General features: G+C 39.1%; 2 protein-coding genes across 2 annotated transcripts in view; both read right to left on the bottom strand.

Moving 5' to 3' along the window:
- Positions 1 to 9601, bottom strand: part of LOC110987310 (uncharacterized) — an 85736-nt gene extending 76135 nt beyond the window's left edge. Inside the window, exons 1-2 of the mRNA XM_022249923.2 lie at positions 9479 to 9601; positions 7889 to 8033 (exon numbers count right to left, since the gene is read on the bottom strand). Coding sequence (XP_022105615.2) covers positions 7889 to 7952 — 64 coding nt within the window. The 5' untranslated portion in view covers positions 7953 to 8033; positions 9479 to 9601. The remainder of the gene's footprint in view (positions 1 to 7888; positions 8034 to 9478) is intronic.
- Positions 9602 to 13962: 4361 nt separating this feature from the next.
- On the bottom strand, positions 13963 to 18352 carry LOC147799091 (uncharacterized). Its single transcript, XM_087136796.1, has 4 exons — positions 17998 to 18352; positions 15966 to 16008; positions 14946 to 15153; positions 13963 to 13971 (listed from the first exon to the last, which is right to left on the bottom strand). Exons 1-4 carry the CDS (start codon positions 18350 to 18352, stop codon positions 13963 to 13965), a joined length of 615 nt encoding a protein of 204 aa, XP_086992922.1.
- Positions 18353 to 18751: the final 399 nt, after the last annotated feature.

Genomic DNA, 18751 nt, shown 5'->3' with positions numbered 1-18751 from the left:
ATTTTGACAGGAAAACTTGGAACAAGCACTTTCTGTGAAACCTCTGAATGATTCAGGGTAAATAAGCAATTCAGTCTGAAGGAAAATGGAGCAGCCACCCTACAGGCTCTATTTCCAAGTAACAAATGCCACAGTGGCTGTACAATACAGGTGATTCACAACAGTGCGCCTCCAAGTGTTTGCAACGTGCTGGCCAATCACAGCGTGCAAAATCTGTCGACCCTTTCCATATGCACATTGGGGCGACAGATTTCGTGCATTGTGATTGGCCAAAGCACTGCAAACTCGTGGAGGTGCACTAGTGTGAATTGCCCATATTGCTTTCACTATTTCAACTTCATGTACATGTACGTCAAATGTGTATACACACAGCAACTGCAGCAGTACCGGGAGGCTTGACATTACTTCTTTCACATTTAGAAGCACATTCCTTTGGAGCATATTTCTGCTGTCAATTTTTATCAGTGTGTGTCCAAACCAGAGAGGGGGGGTGAAGGGGTGGGATGGGGAGAGAATAGGAACCCCATGGGTTGTCTCCTGGTACTTAAGTTGGGTAAAAACTGGGTACATTTTGGGCAGGAAGTTGGGGCAAGTTATTATGTTTATTATGATGTTTAAAGACCCCTCACGACAGATGCACTTTTCTCACACCATCTCTCACAAACTGGGTTAGAAACACAACGCATATTTGCGCTGGACGGTGTCGATTTTTCATTTCGCTCGTTAGCGGGTTGTGTAGTCTGTCAGCATGGGGCATTGCACTTGTCCCTGGAGTCAAACACATACGGCCCCCCCCACTAGAAACAATGTCATGGTACATGTATACATGAGAAAAGATTCCCCCTTCAACAAAAGATTCCAAAGAAAATCTAAATGAGTCATGGAAACAGAATCTTCAAATGTACATATATATCATATGAGAAAGAGATTCATTAGGGATCAGAGGCTAAGGTAACTCAGTGGATACTGTAAATACTTAATTGGACTCAAGTATTTCACTGTGGCTTGTACACCGATACTTCAAGCCTTTCTCATATACCGGTAACATACAGGGCCTACATGTGCAGAATTTATGCCTGATCAGGGGCAACATACATGTACATACATACATACATGCTACCGTACATCGCACATTGCATCATATTAAGATAATTAATTTACATGAGTAAAAATACACAAAAAATGATACATGTATGTACAACTTCACAATAATCCTCAGGAACTGAACCGAGACTTGAATGTAAGACTCCTGCAGTAGGCTCCAAATGTTGTGCACCCTGACATTAAATTGGTGAAAAATAAGCCACACGGAACATACTCTATGCATAATATACTTAAACCACCATAGTACATGTATGTACTACATGTACATGTCATGTAATGCACATGCAAATGACAACTGGAAGTGAGTGCTACAATGACCAATGACCAAGACCATATGTGAGATGTACATGTAACACCACGCTTGATACTTTTCACCATATTCTAACTCAATTCAAATCCAATCTCCTAGCTGCTGTCGACCTCTACCTGACAAATACTGAGTTTTTAAACCGTACTGCCCCCCTTTTTTTGTTTACTTCATTGCCTTTTTTTATTTCATCCTTTCACTATGGTTTTACTACAATTGGCATACGGTATTATGATCTGCAAAAAGAACATTTGGTAGACGTTTCTGACAGGTGATGACACCGAACCAAAGAGGACACAAATCCTAGGTTGAATGTTATTACAAGGTACGGTAAGTGTACATCTTCAAACATGCAGTGTATGACTGAAATTTACAGTGTAGTTTCAAGGTCACTTCTCCTTTTGAAACCCACAGTACCAGTACAGTTTTGGTTGGAATGCAAAGGATGCAAAGCTTTGAAAAGAGAAGTAAATTCAGAGATTTTGAGATCTTGGATTTCTCTCCTGATGGGCTAGAGAAAAGAGGTCTGTATGAACAGAGGCCTGTCTGAATTACAAGCATTTCAGTTTGGTATGAAGAAAACAGAAAGAAAAAACACAGAAGATATTAACAATGACATCAACATGTTATTTCCTCCTGATTTGAGGTGTGCAGTAATGACTGATGGCCGTTGAAGGCTGGCCGCAGCTTTAATGAGTGCAGGCACAGTACAGATAAAGCGGCTGTTTCTCATTGGCCTTGGGTCACATTAAGAGTCCCCCCTCACCCTATGGCGAGCCTGACTATGGTGCACATCTGGGTCAAGTTCAATCACGCTACGCTAGAGTCTGTAAAATATTTCCAACTGGCAGAGGTTGAGGTTTGTGTACATACCTAGTGTGGACTTTTGAACAAAAGATGTCCACATGATGCAGAAGGGAAGACGTGCTGTGGACTTACCCACGTCCACAGGATGTTTCCCCTTCTCAGAAAAAGAAGTTTAGAGGCATTTTGGGGTTAGGGTCATCTGTTGTAACAGGAAGAGGAACAATCAAGGAAAAATTTTACAAAAATACAAAATCACGTTCCCTGTTCAAGAAAATTGAGTATTTTAACTGAATATTATTAACTGCATGAAACCAAAGAAATGTCCACACTAGGTATGTAATGTAAGTATGGGTGTGCGTCGCTGTGTTTTGTTTGGTGTGTTTGCAGTGACTGTCAGCAATGACCAGTGCTCTGGTAAGGACGAAGCACATTGATAAAGCAGTTTGGAATCAGCCATTGGCGAGTTAAATTTGAATAAAATCTGGCACACTCAGTTATCTGATTGCACATAAACATAACAATTTGAATTCCCAAGACTAAAGACACTGCTGCTATACCTCGTGATTCGGGGAAAGCTTTCACATGGCCACAACCATCTCTGGAGTGGATTGGTTCCTTTGTGCACTTCTTATCCAGTGTATTGTTGCAAGGCGTCTCTTATGTAACTAAGCAAAAGCTTGCCCCGAATCATGAGGTATAGCAACTGTAGCTTTAGTATGGAGAATCCAAGTTGTTATGTTCACGTGAATTAAAGAACTCAGTGTACCAGATCTGGGTCAAAGTTAACTTGCAAAAGGCTTATTCTAGGTTCTGAGGGATGTCAAACTTAGTTGCACTCTTCTCACTGACAACAAAATCCACTCTGTAATATTTTCTGGGAGCATGGTAAAAACCCACCCCAACAGAAGCAAAATTGTGGTTTTTTTAAATTTTAAAATTCTTCTGAAAATTCACAAAATTGGGATCAGTTGTCAACAGTATTTCCAAACCCCCACCAGAATGATGGACATCTCATGATCAAGAGACAAGAGTTCACTCCTTGTACAAGCAATGCATGTTTCCCAAGCAGACATTGCACACCATAGACAATAGCTTTGCAGATGAACTGACACTGTGTTGAGGCAGTGTTTGCTTACATGTATATTATAATCTTTATGAAAAATATCTTGGGTATGGGTATTTGTGAGGGAACCCTTAAATTTACTATACCGCAACCATGCCAATCACATCACAACCCATGCAAACAGAGTGTTCAATCAAGCATCTTTTTTTCACACAATCATTTGCACTTTTTTCTGGTTAATACTTATGCATGTAGGCCCTATGCTACGTCAATTAATGAGACATGGAATTAAGCTACTGTAGCATTCATAATGTTTTCACTTCAAATGACTTTCATTGTTTTGTGACATTGAGTTCCTGTTTTTGGGAGGGGGTCACTTTCAAAAGGTAAACTTTAAAAAATGGCTGGTAGTAATTATACATGTAAGATAGTTCCAATGTCAGTGTGATGATAATGCCTGACATCAATAATTGCTACCAGCTACACTGACAAGTAGAGAACAAATATGCATAACCTATTCTGAAAAGAGGCCCTTCACAAAAACTACCAATTTTATATTCTGTTTCTCACAGTGGGTTAAGGGGACTAATGAGACACAAGACCTTCATTCACTGCCCGCATCAGTGGTTAGAGTGTCTCCTGATGTCGGGCAAGTCTAAGTACTGAAGAGCAAACGGCACTTGGTAGAAGTAAAATTAATTCAGAAAACAAAGATGAACTTGTGTTGACTGTCAGCCAACATAACTGTACTGGTACATTGCCAATCCTCAAAGAACAGTATTTTACAGTTACTCTTGTCACTAATTGCATGTACATTTCTTGTTTTTTAACTTGTAACGCATGTACATGTCGCAGTGCCAATGGAAGTGTGCTATAATCCTCAAACCAAGTTATCGAAACTGCAAGATCACCCAAGCCTTTGTGTTTGAGTGAACTTGATGTCATTGGTTTTCATTATCTGCAGCTAGAGATATGTATGAGACTACATGTACATGTACTTTGCAGCTAGGCAAGGAGGCCTATCCCCAAATGATAGCTGATAGCAATGTCCTGTTGGCCTACCTTCAGGAATCCTGCAAAATCTTTCACACAGGTGGATACTGATGGATCTTGGAGACTTAGGCTACTGTAATTAATCCCAATAAGACCATTGGTGCAATTGACAAACTTGACCTTTTGCACAGATCATCTTTTTCAATGCAGAAAAATATAGCATGAAGTTGACTTGAAACACTTACATGTACATACATGTACATGTACAAGAATTTGACTCTCTACTTGGTCTAAACTGTAGGGCCTACATGTATTACTTGAAGAATGTCTGAGACCCTGTATACTGTAGATACCGATAGCTTAAAACCGCACAGCAAACTTTATTTTAACTGTCAAAGTTTGTACAAAAGCAACTGCACTCAAGCTGACTTTGGCCTCAAACATTTACATCTATAATATCTCATGGTGGGATGCAAGAACTACTGGCGAGGACTTTTATCCATAGTCTTGCCAATTCAATCTACTTTCAAACAGTTCGCAGATACATGCCCATTGCATGCAATGGTCCAGACACAGAACCAAACTTCCGTTCATGGCTCATCTGCCTGTCCGGAGATAACATTCCTTTTTTAATTTGCAGGGTTTTGGATAAAAAACGAGTGGCAGTGGAAAGCACGAGAGCAAATCAGAGTTGCTGTACAATTGACATGCTGGCAATGACTTATGTCAATGGACAGTGATCACTTTCTGGAAAACAATAGCAAAGCATGTCAGACATGGAATGCACTGCTGTTGAACTTGTCAACAATGAAATAAATGTCAGTAAAATAAATCGGAAGGACCAAGAAAAAAGAAGGGAAAAGACTTGAAGTAGTAAATAAACAGAAAAAAATCCCTGAGGCCTCTTTGTAAGAGAAGTCAGATCTTGACCTGTACCCCTCTGAACTTTGAATGGGAGGGTTTTGACCTGGGGGTGCAGGGAGAATACTCAATCCAGTGAGGAATGGGAGGGGAGGTGGGAGGTGGGGGGTGGTGTGGTCCCAGCAAATCAATTTCAGGTGTTGATCAGAGGTCAAACAGATTAACAACAGGAATAAGTTGCTGTCTGGGTTGCAGGGGTTTGGAATAGTCTCTAAGTGATCAACTGCAGGAAGATCCTTCACAAATACATGTACCCACATGCATCTTGGATGGGAGCTGATGACTGCAGTGAGGTTAAGTGTGACAGGTGAATGCATAAAAATCAGTGGAAAGAGCATGAACCCACACAAAGGAAGCTGGATTGTGAACTGTAATACAACAATGTATCATAACTTAAATATGCAGAAATGTTCAATGTTTTCCAGCATTTGTTGGCCTAAGAACATTGAGAACAGCAGACATCAAAGGATTTTGTTGTGTTTTGCTGCTTTTTATGTCACCTTTTGGGTTACACAAGACTATTGGCCACAATGAGAAAGTAACCTCAACCTACATGTAGCATCAGTTTATGCACGTATGCATTCTATGGGCCATCATTTACAGTTCCACTTCAGAAAAATGTTTCTCTCTCTTAATAGACTGTACACTGTACGGTAGGAGACATACATGTATTAACAGTTAGCTTGTTCCCACATATTTGGTAGGACTGACGACAGAGCTACATACACATGTACCATACATACATGTATATGTAGCTCACTGAATGTATTTGGGTGTCTGGGTTTTTTACAAATTGTAAAACTGATAAATATACAAAACTGTGATTTTTCAGTACTGTAAATAGCTCACAAGGCAAGGGGTCTCTTATCAAATACCGGTAGGTTTCAAATGTCAGTTTTCACTTGTTTATAAATACAAAGGGTAAAAAAAAGGAAAAGCCTGACGATTGAACGTCTAAAATACCTGCATTTTGGGGTAAAAAATCTCAACACCTGGTAGAAAATTTGAGCAATCAGACCACTCAAACATGCATAAAACTGAAAAAAGGAGTTAGAAAAAGAGGAAATATTTAAAAAGAATTTCATTATTTCCAATTTCTAATGACATCCATGGTATTATGTAAAAGAACGTGCTCAAATAGGCTGATCTTAAGAGTATTATGTGCTTGAATTGATCTTCCACAGTGCTTTATTAATGCCACAACTGAACCATGTTACTTCAAAAAGGTTAGACAAATTAACATCCAGTTTTAGCTCTTACTGATCTGATAGGAGAAACCATTTTTGTTGGGGGTGAAAGCACAACCTTTCTATCATGGCATAACTCATAATGAAAAAATAATCCCTAAATACAATAAATGTGGCAAGTACTGATGACTGGAAACATGTAAATGTAAGTACACTTCACTTACAGGGATGTTACTTAAACTGCTCTCAAGGGACAGAGAGATATGTCATGCAATAAAATTAGAAACCGGGACAGAGAGTCCTGTTTCAAAACACCCCACTCCATTATCAGGTGATAACTTCCGCTGTTGGTTCAAGGCATTCTTTCACCACTGTTCACAGGATGTCAGAGGGTCCATTGTCATATTTTAAACTAAGAGATGTAGACGCAGTTGGGGGGAGGGGAGGGAATGCTGGGACCTTTTTTTATTGCCAAATTGCATTTGGGCCATTCTTGACTTCGTGTAACTGCACCTTCTATGTTAGCAAATGACATTTTAGGAGAGTCGGTTACCTACAAATTGACTTGAACTTTCCTCATATTTTCTAAACTGTGCAGGAGTTTTCTGATGACTTTGGATTTTTTTCAATGAAAGGCCTTGATTCCAAAACCAACTTTTGTCCTTCCGGATTTATTGAACTACACATGGAGAGATATAAACATAGTGTAGAATGATATGAAGGTACATAACACGTAAGCACATCATGATCAAGAAATGAGCACAGCTCAGGGAAGGGTTCAGGGTTTCAAGCCTCCCTCCACTGCCACTTTGCTGATCTTTGTTGCACAAGGCCATATCACACTCATGGTCTTGTCTTGTACCATAGATGTTTACGACTGAATGAAATCCTAAGTGTGCGGCAGCCACCACTGACATGTAAAAGGATCATGCCCTTTGACTTTTGGTCCAATGGGACCTCTGTCACATGTTACCTCCCCCCACCCCTCTGGCTGGCTACACCCCTGCAATAGAACTTTACATAAGCTATTGTGAAATAAAAGACATTGAAGACACTGAAGTGCAGTACATTAATTCAGATTAGCCTAGTTCAAATGTACTCAACATGTTCTTGCATCAATTAGTGCAAGTTTTATATACAGTGTATGTACAATCAGGTAAGTTTCTGACGGTGGATTTCATTTGGGGTGTTTATTTTCAGAAGTAACAGAAAGAGCACAAAAATTACCTTCAGATTTTTCAGAAAACAAAATCTCGTAAGATCATCCTCCAACTCTGTTGAATTACACCTAATTCACCAAAACCTCCAAACTCTTGTTGATTCTTTCATGGAGAACTAAGTCGTACATATGACCATGGTCTAAATATGTACATATAGGCAAAAAAATTGAAAGACAAGCCACACTAGAAAGCGCCCTCACAAGCTGCCCGGTCAGTCAAAGATGGCCATCAGGTTTAGGATGAGGGGTCACCACTCGGCACACAAAAAGGATGAACTCTGACTCACCTGTCAGTGCCACAGAGTGCGCGCTCCCTCCAGTTGCCGCAATCACATTGGACTGGCGTGTCATTATGCGTGCTGGCTGCAGGAATATCCTCCCTGCGCCGTCCACAGGCCCGGCCAAAACCCCAGGTGTAAAGTTCTCCAGTGGCTGAGAAAAACACGAATCAAAGGAGTAGGTCACATAAGAAGTAAGAAAAGCGTTGGATGTTGAGAAGAACCATGAATATCAGGTTTTTTATGCAATTTTAGAGTATCATAGGGGAGCAAGAATCATTGTGCAGAGGAAGAACTACTGCCTTGGGCTAGATTTCCCCTCTTCTTGGACAGCAGAAAGGGTTTGTAAAGTCATTCAACTCAGTGTCCTTCTAACAGGATTTCTATTCTAGAATATTTCAGTGTCCCACATGAAACTAACTTATGTGTAGATAATATTAACATTTAATATACTCACACAGGTAAATAAAGTGACAAACAAAACCTATGAATCCCCCAAAGTATACTTATGAAAACACAACAGCCCCAAAAGCCCAACCTCCACAATTTAACTAAAAACCTAAACCCCAACGACAAGCACATGCGCAAACAACTGCAATGTTACCACTAAAACAAATCCCTACTTACATGCCTTACCAAATCTCATCTGCACTTTTCAAAACAAAACATTCTCTTACCAAGCACACACAGGGGATTACTCACACACACGCAAAACAAACAAATAAAAACTACCAACAAACACACAGATCAACAAATCCTACATATTAACAGGAAGGCATGTCATTCAACAATGATCAAGTATCAAGCCAACAGATACACATGAAGTTGCAGCAAATAATTAAGAACCGATCATAATGTGTGAAAGCAGAAGAGGAAACTTTAATGGTACTTAAAAGAAAAATGATTCTAACTTGTTTGGAAAATAAGATCTGACACGTCAAATGTACCGTATTGCCTAACTTTACCGCTACAATGCTCACAAAACAGAGGAACAAAATTTGCCTAACTTTGCCAATGTGATCTGTGACCTTACGAGGAAAGCACAAAATGCCTAACCATGAAGTCTTCAACAGGGAAGATGCCTTTTCATTGATTTTGTGTTTTAATGAAGGATGCTAGACTAAACATTACTTTTGCTGTTTAATTGTCCTAAATATATAAGTCCAATTCAATCTATATGAAATGGGAAAAAAATGGGGAGGAACAAACATTTTTTATTTATTTTTTGAAAGCTGTCAGAGCGTGATTTACAATGTGACTGATCCTAAAAATCTCTGGCTGGTCTTGATGATTACCACTTTAGACAATTTGCAGTTTTCTACTTTAAGTAGAAGGATTACAACTGGCCATTTTGTTCCATGACACTGACTCAAAGGACATCAGAAAGTTAGCTCTTTCCGAAATCTGTCAAGTTGCTCCTTATAAAATCACTGGAACCACTGGAGGCTGCTTATTAATAAGAAAATAAACATTTTAGAATCTTCTTTTCCATTAATTTAAAGTTGAAAGTTGCAGTGGAGTGTTTATGAAAAAATACTTGAATACACAGGACCCAAAGTAAACAAAACATAATAACTTTCGGTATGAACACAATTTTACCAGTGACTGCCAAGCTGTGGTTGGCACCGCAAGCAATGAACGCTACCCCTTCCGGCAATTCAAGAACCTTGGGAGAAACGAGTTCGGCACGGTTACCAGATCCCAGTTGACCAAAGTTGCCACATCTGTAGAGAGAAAATGTTTGTATTTGTTGATCAGTGACAAAGGATGAAACTTCCTCCAAAAGATTCTACCCAATGAGCACACACAGTGGAATAAGGGCCTTACACAGAGAGGTTGCTTGTTCACATTCTGGTCCAGAACAGGTCTAGAATGTCTGTTCTCTTTGATTCAATAGACTATATGCTTACAACTGTTCATCGGAACCATTCTTCTTTGTTCTTTCTGCCAAGGCATGAAACTATAAACAAGAGTTATTTCCAATAGGAAACTCACTCATTTTATAAAAAAAAAGATGGAACCAAATTCTGTAAGGCTTTTTCCTGAAATTATTTTCCTTATAATACAGAGTGAAAAAACTTAATTATCCCCCAAAATTTCAAATCTACCATGTGGTAAATTAGATGAAAATGACTTAAATCAATTTGAATTAGGAAAGGAATAAATACACTGGACAGCAAAAGAAACTTGCCACTTCTGTCAAAAGCCACACATAAAAATTCAGTGCATAGAAATAAACAATTTTTGTACACAGGTATGCTGCAATACTCTTTACTAATCACTTGCCCCAAAGCAGGTGATTATCTTTATAACAAAGAAGAAATTGACATGCACAGCAACTTGGTGACTGAATCAAAAGTCACACACAAAAGCACTCTCCACCAAGCAAAAATGACCCGTGAATGGACAACATTTTAAACAACCAATGACAAAGTCAACATGATGTGCATGAGTGGTTTCTTTATAGGGATGCCATCCTTACTGACAATATACACATTATTGAAAAGTAATGATTGTGACTTCTTTATTTAGTCCTTTGACATTGATTTCTGCATAAACTTTAAGGCTCATTCTGTGACTTTTGATTCAGTAACCCAGTTGCTGTGCATGTCAATTTCTTCTTTGTTATAAAAATAATCACTTTCTTTGGGTATGTGATTAGTACGGGGTATTGCAGCATACCTGGGTACAAAAATTGTTTATTTCTATGGAGTGAATTTTTATGTGTGGCCTTTGACTTAAGTGGCAAGTTTCTTTTGCTGTCCAGTGTAAATGAACCTGAATGCCACCACATCTCCCCAACTAAAATCCCACTGAAAACCAACAACTTCATGTAGAATGTAGACACAGGATTCACTTTTGCATATGGCTAAATTACCCAAGGAAGCTGTACTTCCACCTTTTGCTGAACTTGTGACCGCTATCAGATGTACAGGCTACATCCCTAACAGATTCCCCGGTTTTATTCAATAGAGGGGGCTGTTACCCATGGACAGTGTGGATATTTTGACGGAGACTTTGAATGCACCCAAAGCAAGAAATCATTACAAAAATATTGCATGGCTACAAAAATGTCTTTTTCATGACAGCCTTTTGCTTTCTAATCTAAAAATACCAGCATTTTGCCCACTAAATTTCCTAATACTTACCCACATGCAGCCACTATGCTGGTTTCGTACAGGAACAGACTATGTTTCTCTCCACAAGCCACTTGTGTCACTTTCAAGTGTGCAATGGGCCGCAGTAAGTGGGGCAACACCTGCAGATTGGACAACAAGCAAGACCAGCGGCACTGTCAAATGACCAAAGTCAAAATGCAGGTATGTTATGGGCAGACGAAGTTGTACTTTATCACAAGCCCTCTGTTGTTGTTGCAAGTGCTTAGCAAGTCCTCCTCGCAAGTCCAATACAAGTCATCCAGCGTGAAGTTCAGACACAAGCTATTCCAACGAAATATGACAAAAAAGTCATCCACTCGGTCAGTGTTCACCACCTGTTATTTATGACTGGTCACACACACTCAACCCCCCAAAAATTAAAATGAGTGTAAGCAGTATAAAATACCATGTGACAGGGTGCTTGACAAAAATCAGTTTTGGTTAGGTTAATCTTCTCAATTTCCAAATTCATTTGAAGAGTGTCTAGACACAAAACAAAGTCTAACAGCATGCAAACAACTAAAGTACATGTATTTGTTAATAAAAACAGAATCCTTTGATATTGCAATTGGAAAAAAATCAAAAACAAAGAAAGATAAATGACTGGAAAATGTGATTAACTGAAACTACATGTTTATAATGTTAAATAATGGGGAAAGGACTCTGACATGTGTTAAGGAAAACAACAATTACAATGTATTACTGTTGGTTAGAAATACATGTATCAATAATAGACCAATCTGGCTCTTGGTTCGTACTGAAGAGTTAATTTGGCCTGACATGAGTGTTCCTCAGTTGGGCTTATGATTGTGGAGAAGAGCCTTCATGTACTTCAATGTAAGTTCAAATATTTTGGTGATTCTAGGAAGTAATAGATTTCAATGAGCTCTACAAGAGCCCAATCATTGCGATTTTTTTTATAAATGTCATTCATGTCCCATTTTACCCTCATTTTACAGATTTTTTCGTTATGTAATCTTAAGGCATTTTTTTGGTTTTTTTCAATTTGGACACTAATGCAAATTTGCACAGGTACAGGAATAGTTTGGTATCATTTCAAACCTAAACTTCATTATTACTGCCATTTCAACACTAAAATTGTCAGAGTGTAGATTGTTTTTGAAATTTTCTTTTCTATGGTGATTCCTGTCACTAAATTTTTGTCACAAATAATTTCAGCGACCAACATCAGGTTCACAACTTCAACAGAAAGACATACTATGACCCATGTCCTCTAGAAATGACATCAAGGCAAGTAAATCCCCTCTTGTCAGAAAGAGCATAGGGTTTCAGATGAGATCTCAGATGGTTTCATGCATTGAACCCTAACAGTCATTCCTCCTTCACCTGTTGGGAGGACTGAGGATTTTTAGGGTTCAGAGGACCAGAAAGTTGCACAGAATATGTACAAAAAGTACAATCTGTCATGAATGCAGTGCACTGCAGAACAAGCAGACCTCTGTTTCATCCAAAAGTGAATGCATGACTTTGGAGACAAGTGCGTACATGTGCCATGTACATGTAAGTGTTGGACTACATATATGAATACCAAATCCAGCTGACTACAAGCCTTCGCAAATGGAAATGACGAAAACTCTACATGTACATGCAAATCAGCTACAACTAAAATTTAAAGCAATCAGGAGTTCACTTAATAAGCAGCGAAACCTGAATCCTCTTTATGGTTTTGCCAATAGCCTCCTATGCCAATGGTACATTCTCTTTCTAGGTCCTACAGTCCTACTAAAAGCCATTCAGAAACACACAAAACAACCAAAAACAAAACTAAAACAAAGCAAAGAAAAATCAGGAGGCAACTTCCACTTATGCAACCACCGCCAACATTTGTTGATACCTGTACGTACATTATCTCCTGTTGGCAAAAGCACTACAAGCACTGGCAACATAAATGACGTACACGTAGCCAAGGTATTGAATTTAGGCAGATTTTAGAGGGGTCATTGTTTCACTATGAAATCAACAACAAGCGTGCTGTAAGTATGCACTGGAATTTGACAATATTTGACAATTTTTCATGAAGTCAACAAGTTAACCCACTGTGATACAGGGCCACATATAGTGTAATTTGATAACCAGAATTAGAAGCCATTACTGCAGTGGCACAATTCTCATGGACAGGTGGTACGTGCGCATTACATGCCTTTTCGACCAATAGGGTGTCGTGATTTGCCAAATATACGCACGCGTCAAGCTGAAGAATGTGCGTGTGAGTGCAGTGCCACCGCAGTTATGGCGTTTAAACGCATTGGTCTATAGTGTAAACCCACACAGCCACACAACCAAAATGGTTCTCCTATTCCAGGAAAAAGTTGGCATATAAAAAAATAATGTATATTTTTCTTGTCTCATTCCCAGCAAAAACGTGTGGGGATTTAAAGCAGCACGTTTTGTTTCAAACAAGAATTATTTTCTTGTATATGTATGTGGAAAGTAAGAAATTACTTAATGCTGGATTGATCTGACAGCCAGAACTGTCAAAGTCAGTGTAGCTAGTTTCCCAAAAGACAAGGAAGAACACATTGAACTGAAACTGTTGAAGGTTACTGTATTACGTGGGTATTATTAAGCCAGTTAGTGCAAGCCGCAAACTACAAGCTGCAAAATATTAGCGCGATCTACATGCTGCAGCAATTGTACCTCATCGCAGATGTTTTTTCTAACCAAGTGTTGCAGCAGGAATTGACGGGTAGCCTGCAAAATGAGGAGAAACCGCAATGGTGGTCACGGTTACCAGCAAATATATGTTATGCCAATGGGGGCTTAGGGATGTGCGCAACTGGTTGCAAACTTTGAGCTGATGAGTTTGGCCATTAAAGAAAACTCCAGATGATTATGTGTGACACATTTACATGTACGTATGTTGTACATATAGCTACAATGTATGTTCAATGCCACATCCCACTTCTAATAAACCTACAAAAGGATATAAAAGGAGATAAACAGATAATTGAAATACATGTCGAACTGAAACCCCAGTGTGTAAGCTGATGAAAGTAGACCTTTTAGATGTTGTAGAAATTTTGAAAATTTGAAGATATAATGCAATTTGAAAAAAAAACCTTCTTGGCCAATCCCTGGAAACAGATTCTGGGACAGGCGAGAAGGGAAATGCTGAAAGAGCATGGGAAATTGAAAATAAGGCCAATACTGCCATGCACTGTACCTTACAGACATGTGACTGAGTCCTACCTGTTTTTTTTTTAATGATACACATTTCATACACTTTCATATGCATTTCATTTTTTTTAATCTACATGTTGTTTGCATCTTTCCCTGTTTCATGGGAACAGGTCACAAATGTTAATTTCTATTCTGAAAATGTGAGTCAGTTAATATTTGAATCCAGTTTTTGAAACCCTCACCAAATTTCTTGAAGCAAGCAGGCAGAAATTGCTGTAAAGCCAATTTTTCAATTAAGGAAAGTTGATTTGGACACTAGCTACAGGCAATATACCGTCACATGAACACAATAAAAAAAACAAAAACAGAAAACCTGGGGCTCCCTTGAGTAGACTGTTAGTAGCAATAGTATTGTTTGTGACACATACCTAGAACTGCATAAACGTACCTTGATTCTGTGTGCCTAAAAAGTTATGTGGATGCTAAAACAATGTGTTACAATTATGGACCATAATGAAATGTTATCAAATTATGCAACTGGTATCAAATTAAAGCCTTAAAAATATCTGCCAATACTAAATTTGTTTTATTCCTAAGTTTGGTTTTTCTTTTAGAATAGAAGTTTTTTTCCCCCAGAGTTTGTAACTGTTCTATTTTCACAGTCCTAACTCTGAATATTATGTCATAATGCCAATACAGCAGGCAAATCCATTATTACATGTACCGGTAAGTGTAAGAATTGAGTGTCGATGATTTAGTTCACAAACCTGGTTGTCCTTGTAGTTCTCTATTCGGAAGTCGTAGGCCAGCTGGGCGTAGAAGTTGTTGCCCCAGCTGAAGCACAGGCCGTTCTCTAGCCAGAGGACGGAGTGTCTGCTGCCGCAGGCAAGCCCCTTGATGGGTGATGCCTTAGCCTCCCCTGGTAGCCGCACCCGCTGTGGGGTCAAGTGTGTCTCCTTGTCACCACAACCAAGTCTGCCGATGAGAGTTGACTAAATGATGGCACATCATGTGGTGGTTGATTGTTTTTATATAAATGTGTATAATGGGTACATACTGAACAGTTACAATTTAATTCCAAGTGTCTAATAATCAAAGAGCTTCCATCTGAAACTGATAAGTGGAAAATGTCCTTTAGATATTGAAACCCTTTTCAGGGATGAATAACCACTTGTCTCAAGACCACAGAATGTCTCTATGAGACTAGACCTTAAGCAATTCAGTAGTCAATAAATATCAGTTTAGTCTAATGGATAACAAAATAAATAAGTGGCTTTTAAATCTACCGGTACGTAATGAACATTTGTATTGTTCAACCCGAGTTTGAAATACTATCCTTATTTAACTAGGGTAAAGCTCTATGAGTTACAAACTATTCCCCACAGGGACCCTGTGAGAGAAGACAATGAAGAAATGCTCAGTTTAGAGGTAGGAAAAAACCTCAGATAAATATTCTGGGGGAAACCGACGGGATGGGGACTGAAACTAATCTGGACCACAGATGTGAAAGACGAAAAAATATTACAATGCCAACTTGTTCCTCGTGTAGAAACACACTGATCCTACTTGAACCTCCCCTAGGATCTGTCTCTAATCCCCTAAAATCCTAACCTCTGCAGAAACTGAAACAGGTTTGTATATTAACTTTCCAGGGATATTTAAGTTTCATGTTGTGCACAAAGTAACAGGGAATAGGCTATACCGGTGCCTGCCATTCAACACAAACAAAGTCTGATGGAATTAGAAAGTTACAGTAGATGTAAGAATTGTTGTTTTTTGGTACTTACTGGCCACTGTTGCTGTTACCCCAGGAGTACACTTGATCTGAGGCTGATGTATACATGCACCAGTAACAAAAAGAGAGTTAGTATCAACATGAATCACATGAAATAAGTACACTGTAGCCCATGACAAGAAGGACTGAAAGCATCTCTTTGACAGTGTCACTCTGAAGATCTGCAACTAAGAAATCAAACGTGTCATGTTTATTTGATTACTAAATCAATTTCACACCAACTTATATAGTACTCAACTTACATGTACATTAGCCTGACTGAAATTTGTTTGTAAAATTGTACATGTTAATGTAGAAAATGAATCTAAATTTTATGAGCACAAGCAATGTACTCCTTACTACTGGTACTAAGCACTAATTCTCACGCACAAATTACATGTTTTTCTCCATATTATCTGAATTTTCTTTATCCTTCTTGAGCAGAGGCACCCCCCTCATCGGTAGAAAAGAGCCAGTGGTGGTTGGGAATGCTAATGTACCGGTATTGTTGGTAGTGACATGACCGTGATGCATGCACTTCATAGTCACTTGTGAACTAGCAAAGTGCAGTTCCTGGGGAAACTGCGCCCTCTCTTGGTCCAGCTTGGAGCTCACAGTAACTGCTGCTTTGAACACACTATTACCAAACTACCGGTACCAGTAATCAAAGTGACTTCAGCTTTTGTATTTTGGATGTGTACTAATTCATCAGCACTTCGATGGAAATGAGAATGCAAAATTTGTGAAAAGTTTGAAACTAGCTTTATGTTTGTACAGGTTTATTGGAAGTGGGTACTCATTTCTGACTAGCAGCACGGTACATGTATCACTGCTTCAGTCTTCTGGAAAATGTCCCATTCTACTTTGCTAGGCAAAGCTACATGTACATGTTCATGGAAGCATTTTTAGGATGCAACAAACGACATTTTTATCTCATTTCTTATCAGCAACAAAGTAGACGCTGGAATTTCAATTCAGAATGGAGCATTTGACTTCAACTGTGCTTTGCTTCAGAAAGGATCGTTTTGACAGAGGTGAATTACATGTACCTACATGTACGTTCTGTATATGCCCTGCTCTTACAGGGAGTCACACTTGAAGTTTGGTCTAGAGGAGAAAGATAGCAATATTTCACAATATTTAACAACACAGAGCAATGACTTGTCTGCTAAATGGCAAGGGGTAAATTACATGTATCTATGTATATGTACATCTATACATGCATCCCCGTTTGCCCTGTCCTTGCACTTTTTCAGAAGTCTTTGTAAGACTGATGGTCAGGGTATACATGTACAACAACCTGATCTATAGGCTTGATGGAAAAATGAGGCAATGCCTTCTTAATTTATTATTTTTTTGGGGGGGCTTGATGTTGCTGCAATATACACTTGCTGGTCAGGTGTGGGAAAAAAAATGCAATGTCGCACGTCACAACTGTCAACAACTGTTGACCATACAAGAGCAAGTGGTAAGTACATTGTACATACATACCACCACTTCATAGGCCAAGTGTTGTATGAAGCTGAATGCACTCGCTGGCAGTTTCAGTATGCATGTAAACACTAGTGTGATGTACATGTATACATGCAGAGCACTAAGGCTCTATTGGTATTTTCAGCCAAACTGAAAACTGCGTTAGCCAGCTGTATGTCTAAACCCACCTGAATGGACTTTTCTTGCCATGGTGTCATAAATTCACATTAATCAATATGCCACATTGGTGCCACTGACAAATTGTTATTTCCACAGGTTTATAATATCTAACATTTACAACAAAAACCTTTATGGTTTATATTTCTGACCAACAACCTACCAGAACTCCCAGAATTTGTCCATTGTTCATTTATAAAAATGCCTACTGATACAGTATATATGTACCGTATGTGACCCAAATCAAATTGCAAATGATGAAGACTCAACATTTTGTTCAAAGCCATAAAAACTTGATGACACACCAGTAGGCCTACCGTATGTCTTTGAAATTGGCCACAAATTTGTTTTTGTTTTGTTTTTCTTTCAAAAAACCAAACCAAACCTGAACTCACCTGTCACAACAATTGTGTGACTGGCTCCGCATGCAAAAGTCTTCAGCCTTGGAACAGTCCCTCCTCTGGGTAAGCCTTCTCTGGTACCCGCCATCTTGGCTATCTGTTCGTAGAAGTGCTTCAATAGGGAACCATCAGGGCTGACGTTGTCCATGTGCCCATGTCCATGTTGTCCAAACTCCCCGCAGCCCCACGAGAGAATGTGGCCATCATCTGTGCCCATTTTAGATGTGTCTGTCTGAATCCGTTGACCATTTGCAACCAAACTGTCACCAGGGTGTTCACTGGATGTTGCATCGTCAGATGTTGCTGACTGCAACAGGCTATTGTCTTCTATTGTTCTTTTGGTATCCATTGCAAAATGTTCATTTGCATTAAAATTTCCTCATTTCAATTCACTTCACCCATCACAATATAAGAGATTGGAAAGCAGCCACATTTTGCATTTTCATTCACGAGTTTGAATATCTGGATTTTGTTCTCAAGACAATGTTTAATATCAATAAAAAATTGATCAACTGACATTTGATGCTGATTACACAAGATGAATACGTTGAAATACCTTCCCGTCTTGCTGCTGGAGGCAATTTGTCTGGACTAGTGAAAGATAAGGTGTTTGGTACATACATGTACTTTCAAGGAAGCAATGTTGGGCTCTCATGGGCTCCAGCTGTGCATGAAGTTGCGCTGGACACCCTGAAGTACGGAGAAACCAAAAACAAAGTTTTATTTCATGAATAGAGGGGAAGGAGGG

The sequence above is a fragment of the Acanthaster planci genome, linkage group LG05 (genome assembly GCF_054643075.1).
Source record: "Acanthaster planci isolate LZ-2023a linkage group LG05, COTS_SCS, whole genome shotgun sequence".
In the NCBI taxonomy this organism is placed as follows: Eukaryota; Metazoa; Echinodermata; class Asteroidea; order Valvatida; family Acanthasteridae; genus Acanthaster; species Acanthaster planci.
This window is presented reverse-complemented; position numbering and strand designations above follow the sequence as displayed.

Coding starts and splice junctions, on each gene's coding strand:
- LOC147799091 (XM_087136796.1), bottom strand. CDS start 18,352: ATGGATACCAAAAGAACAATAGAAGACAATAGCCTGTTGCAGTCAGCA. Junction 16,009..17,997: donor TCACACAATTGTTGTGACAG/GTGAGTTCAGGT, acceptor TGTATACATCAG/CCTCAGATCAAGTGTACTCC. Junction 15,154..15,965: donor GGTAACAGCAACAGTGGCCA/GTAAGTACCAAA, acceptor TCTCATCGGCAG/ACTTGGTTGTGGTGACAAGG.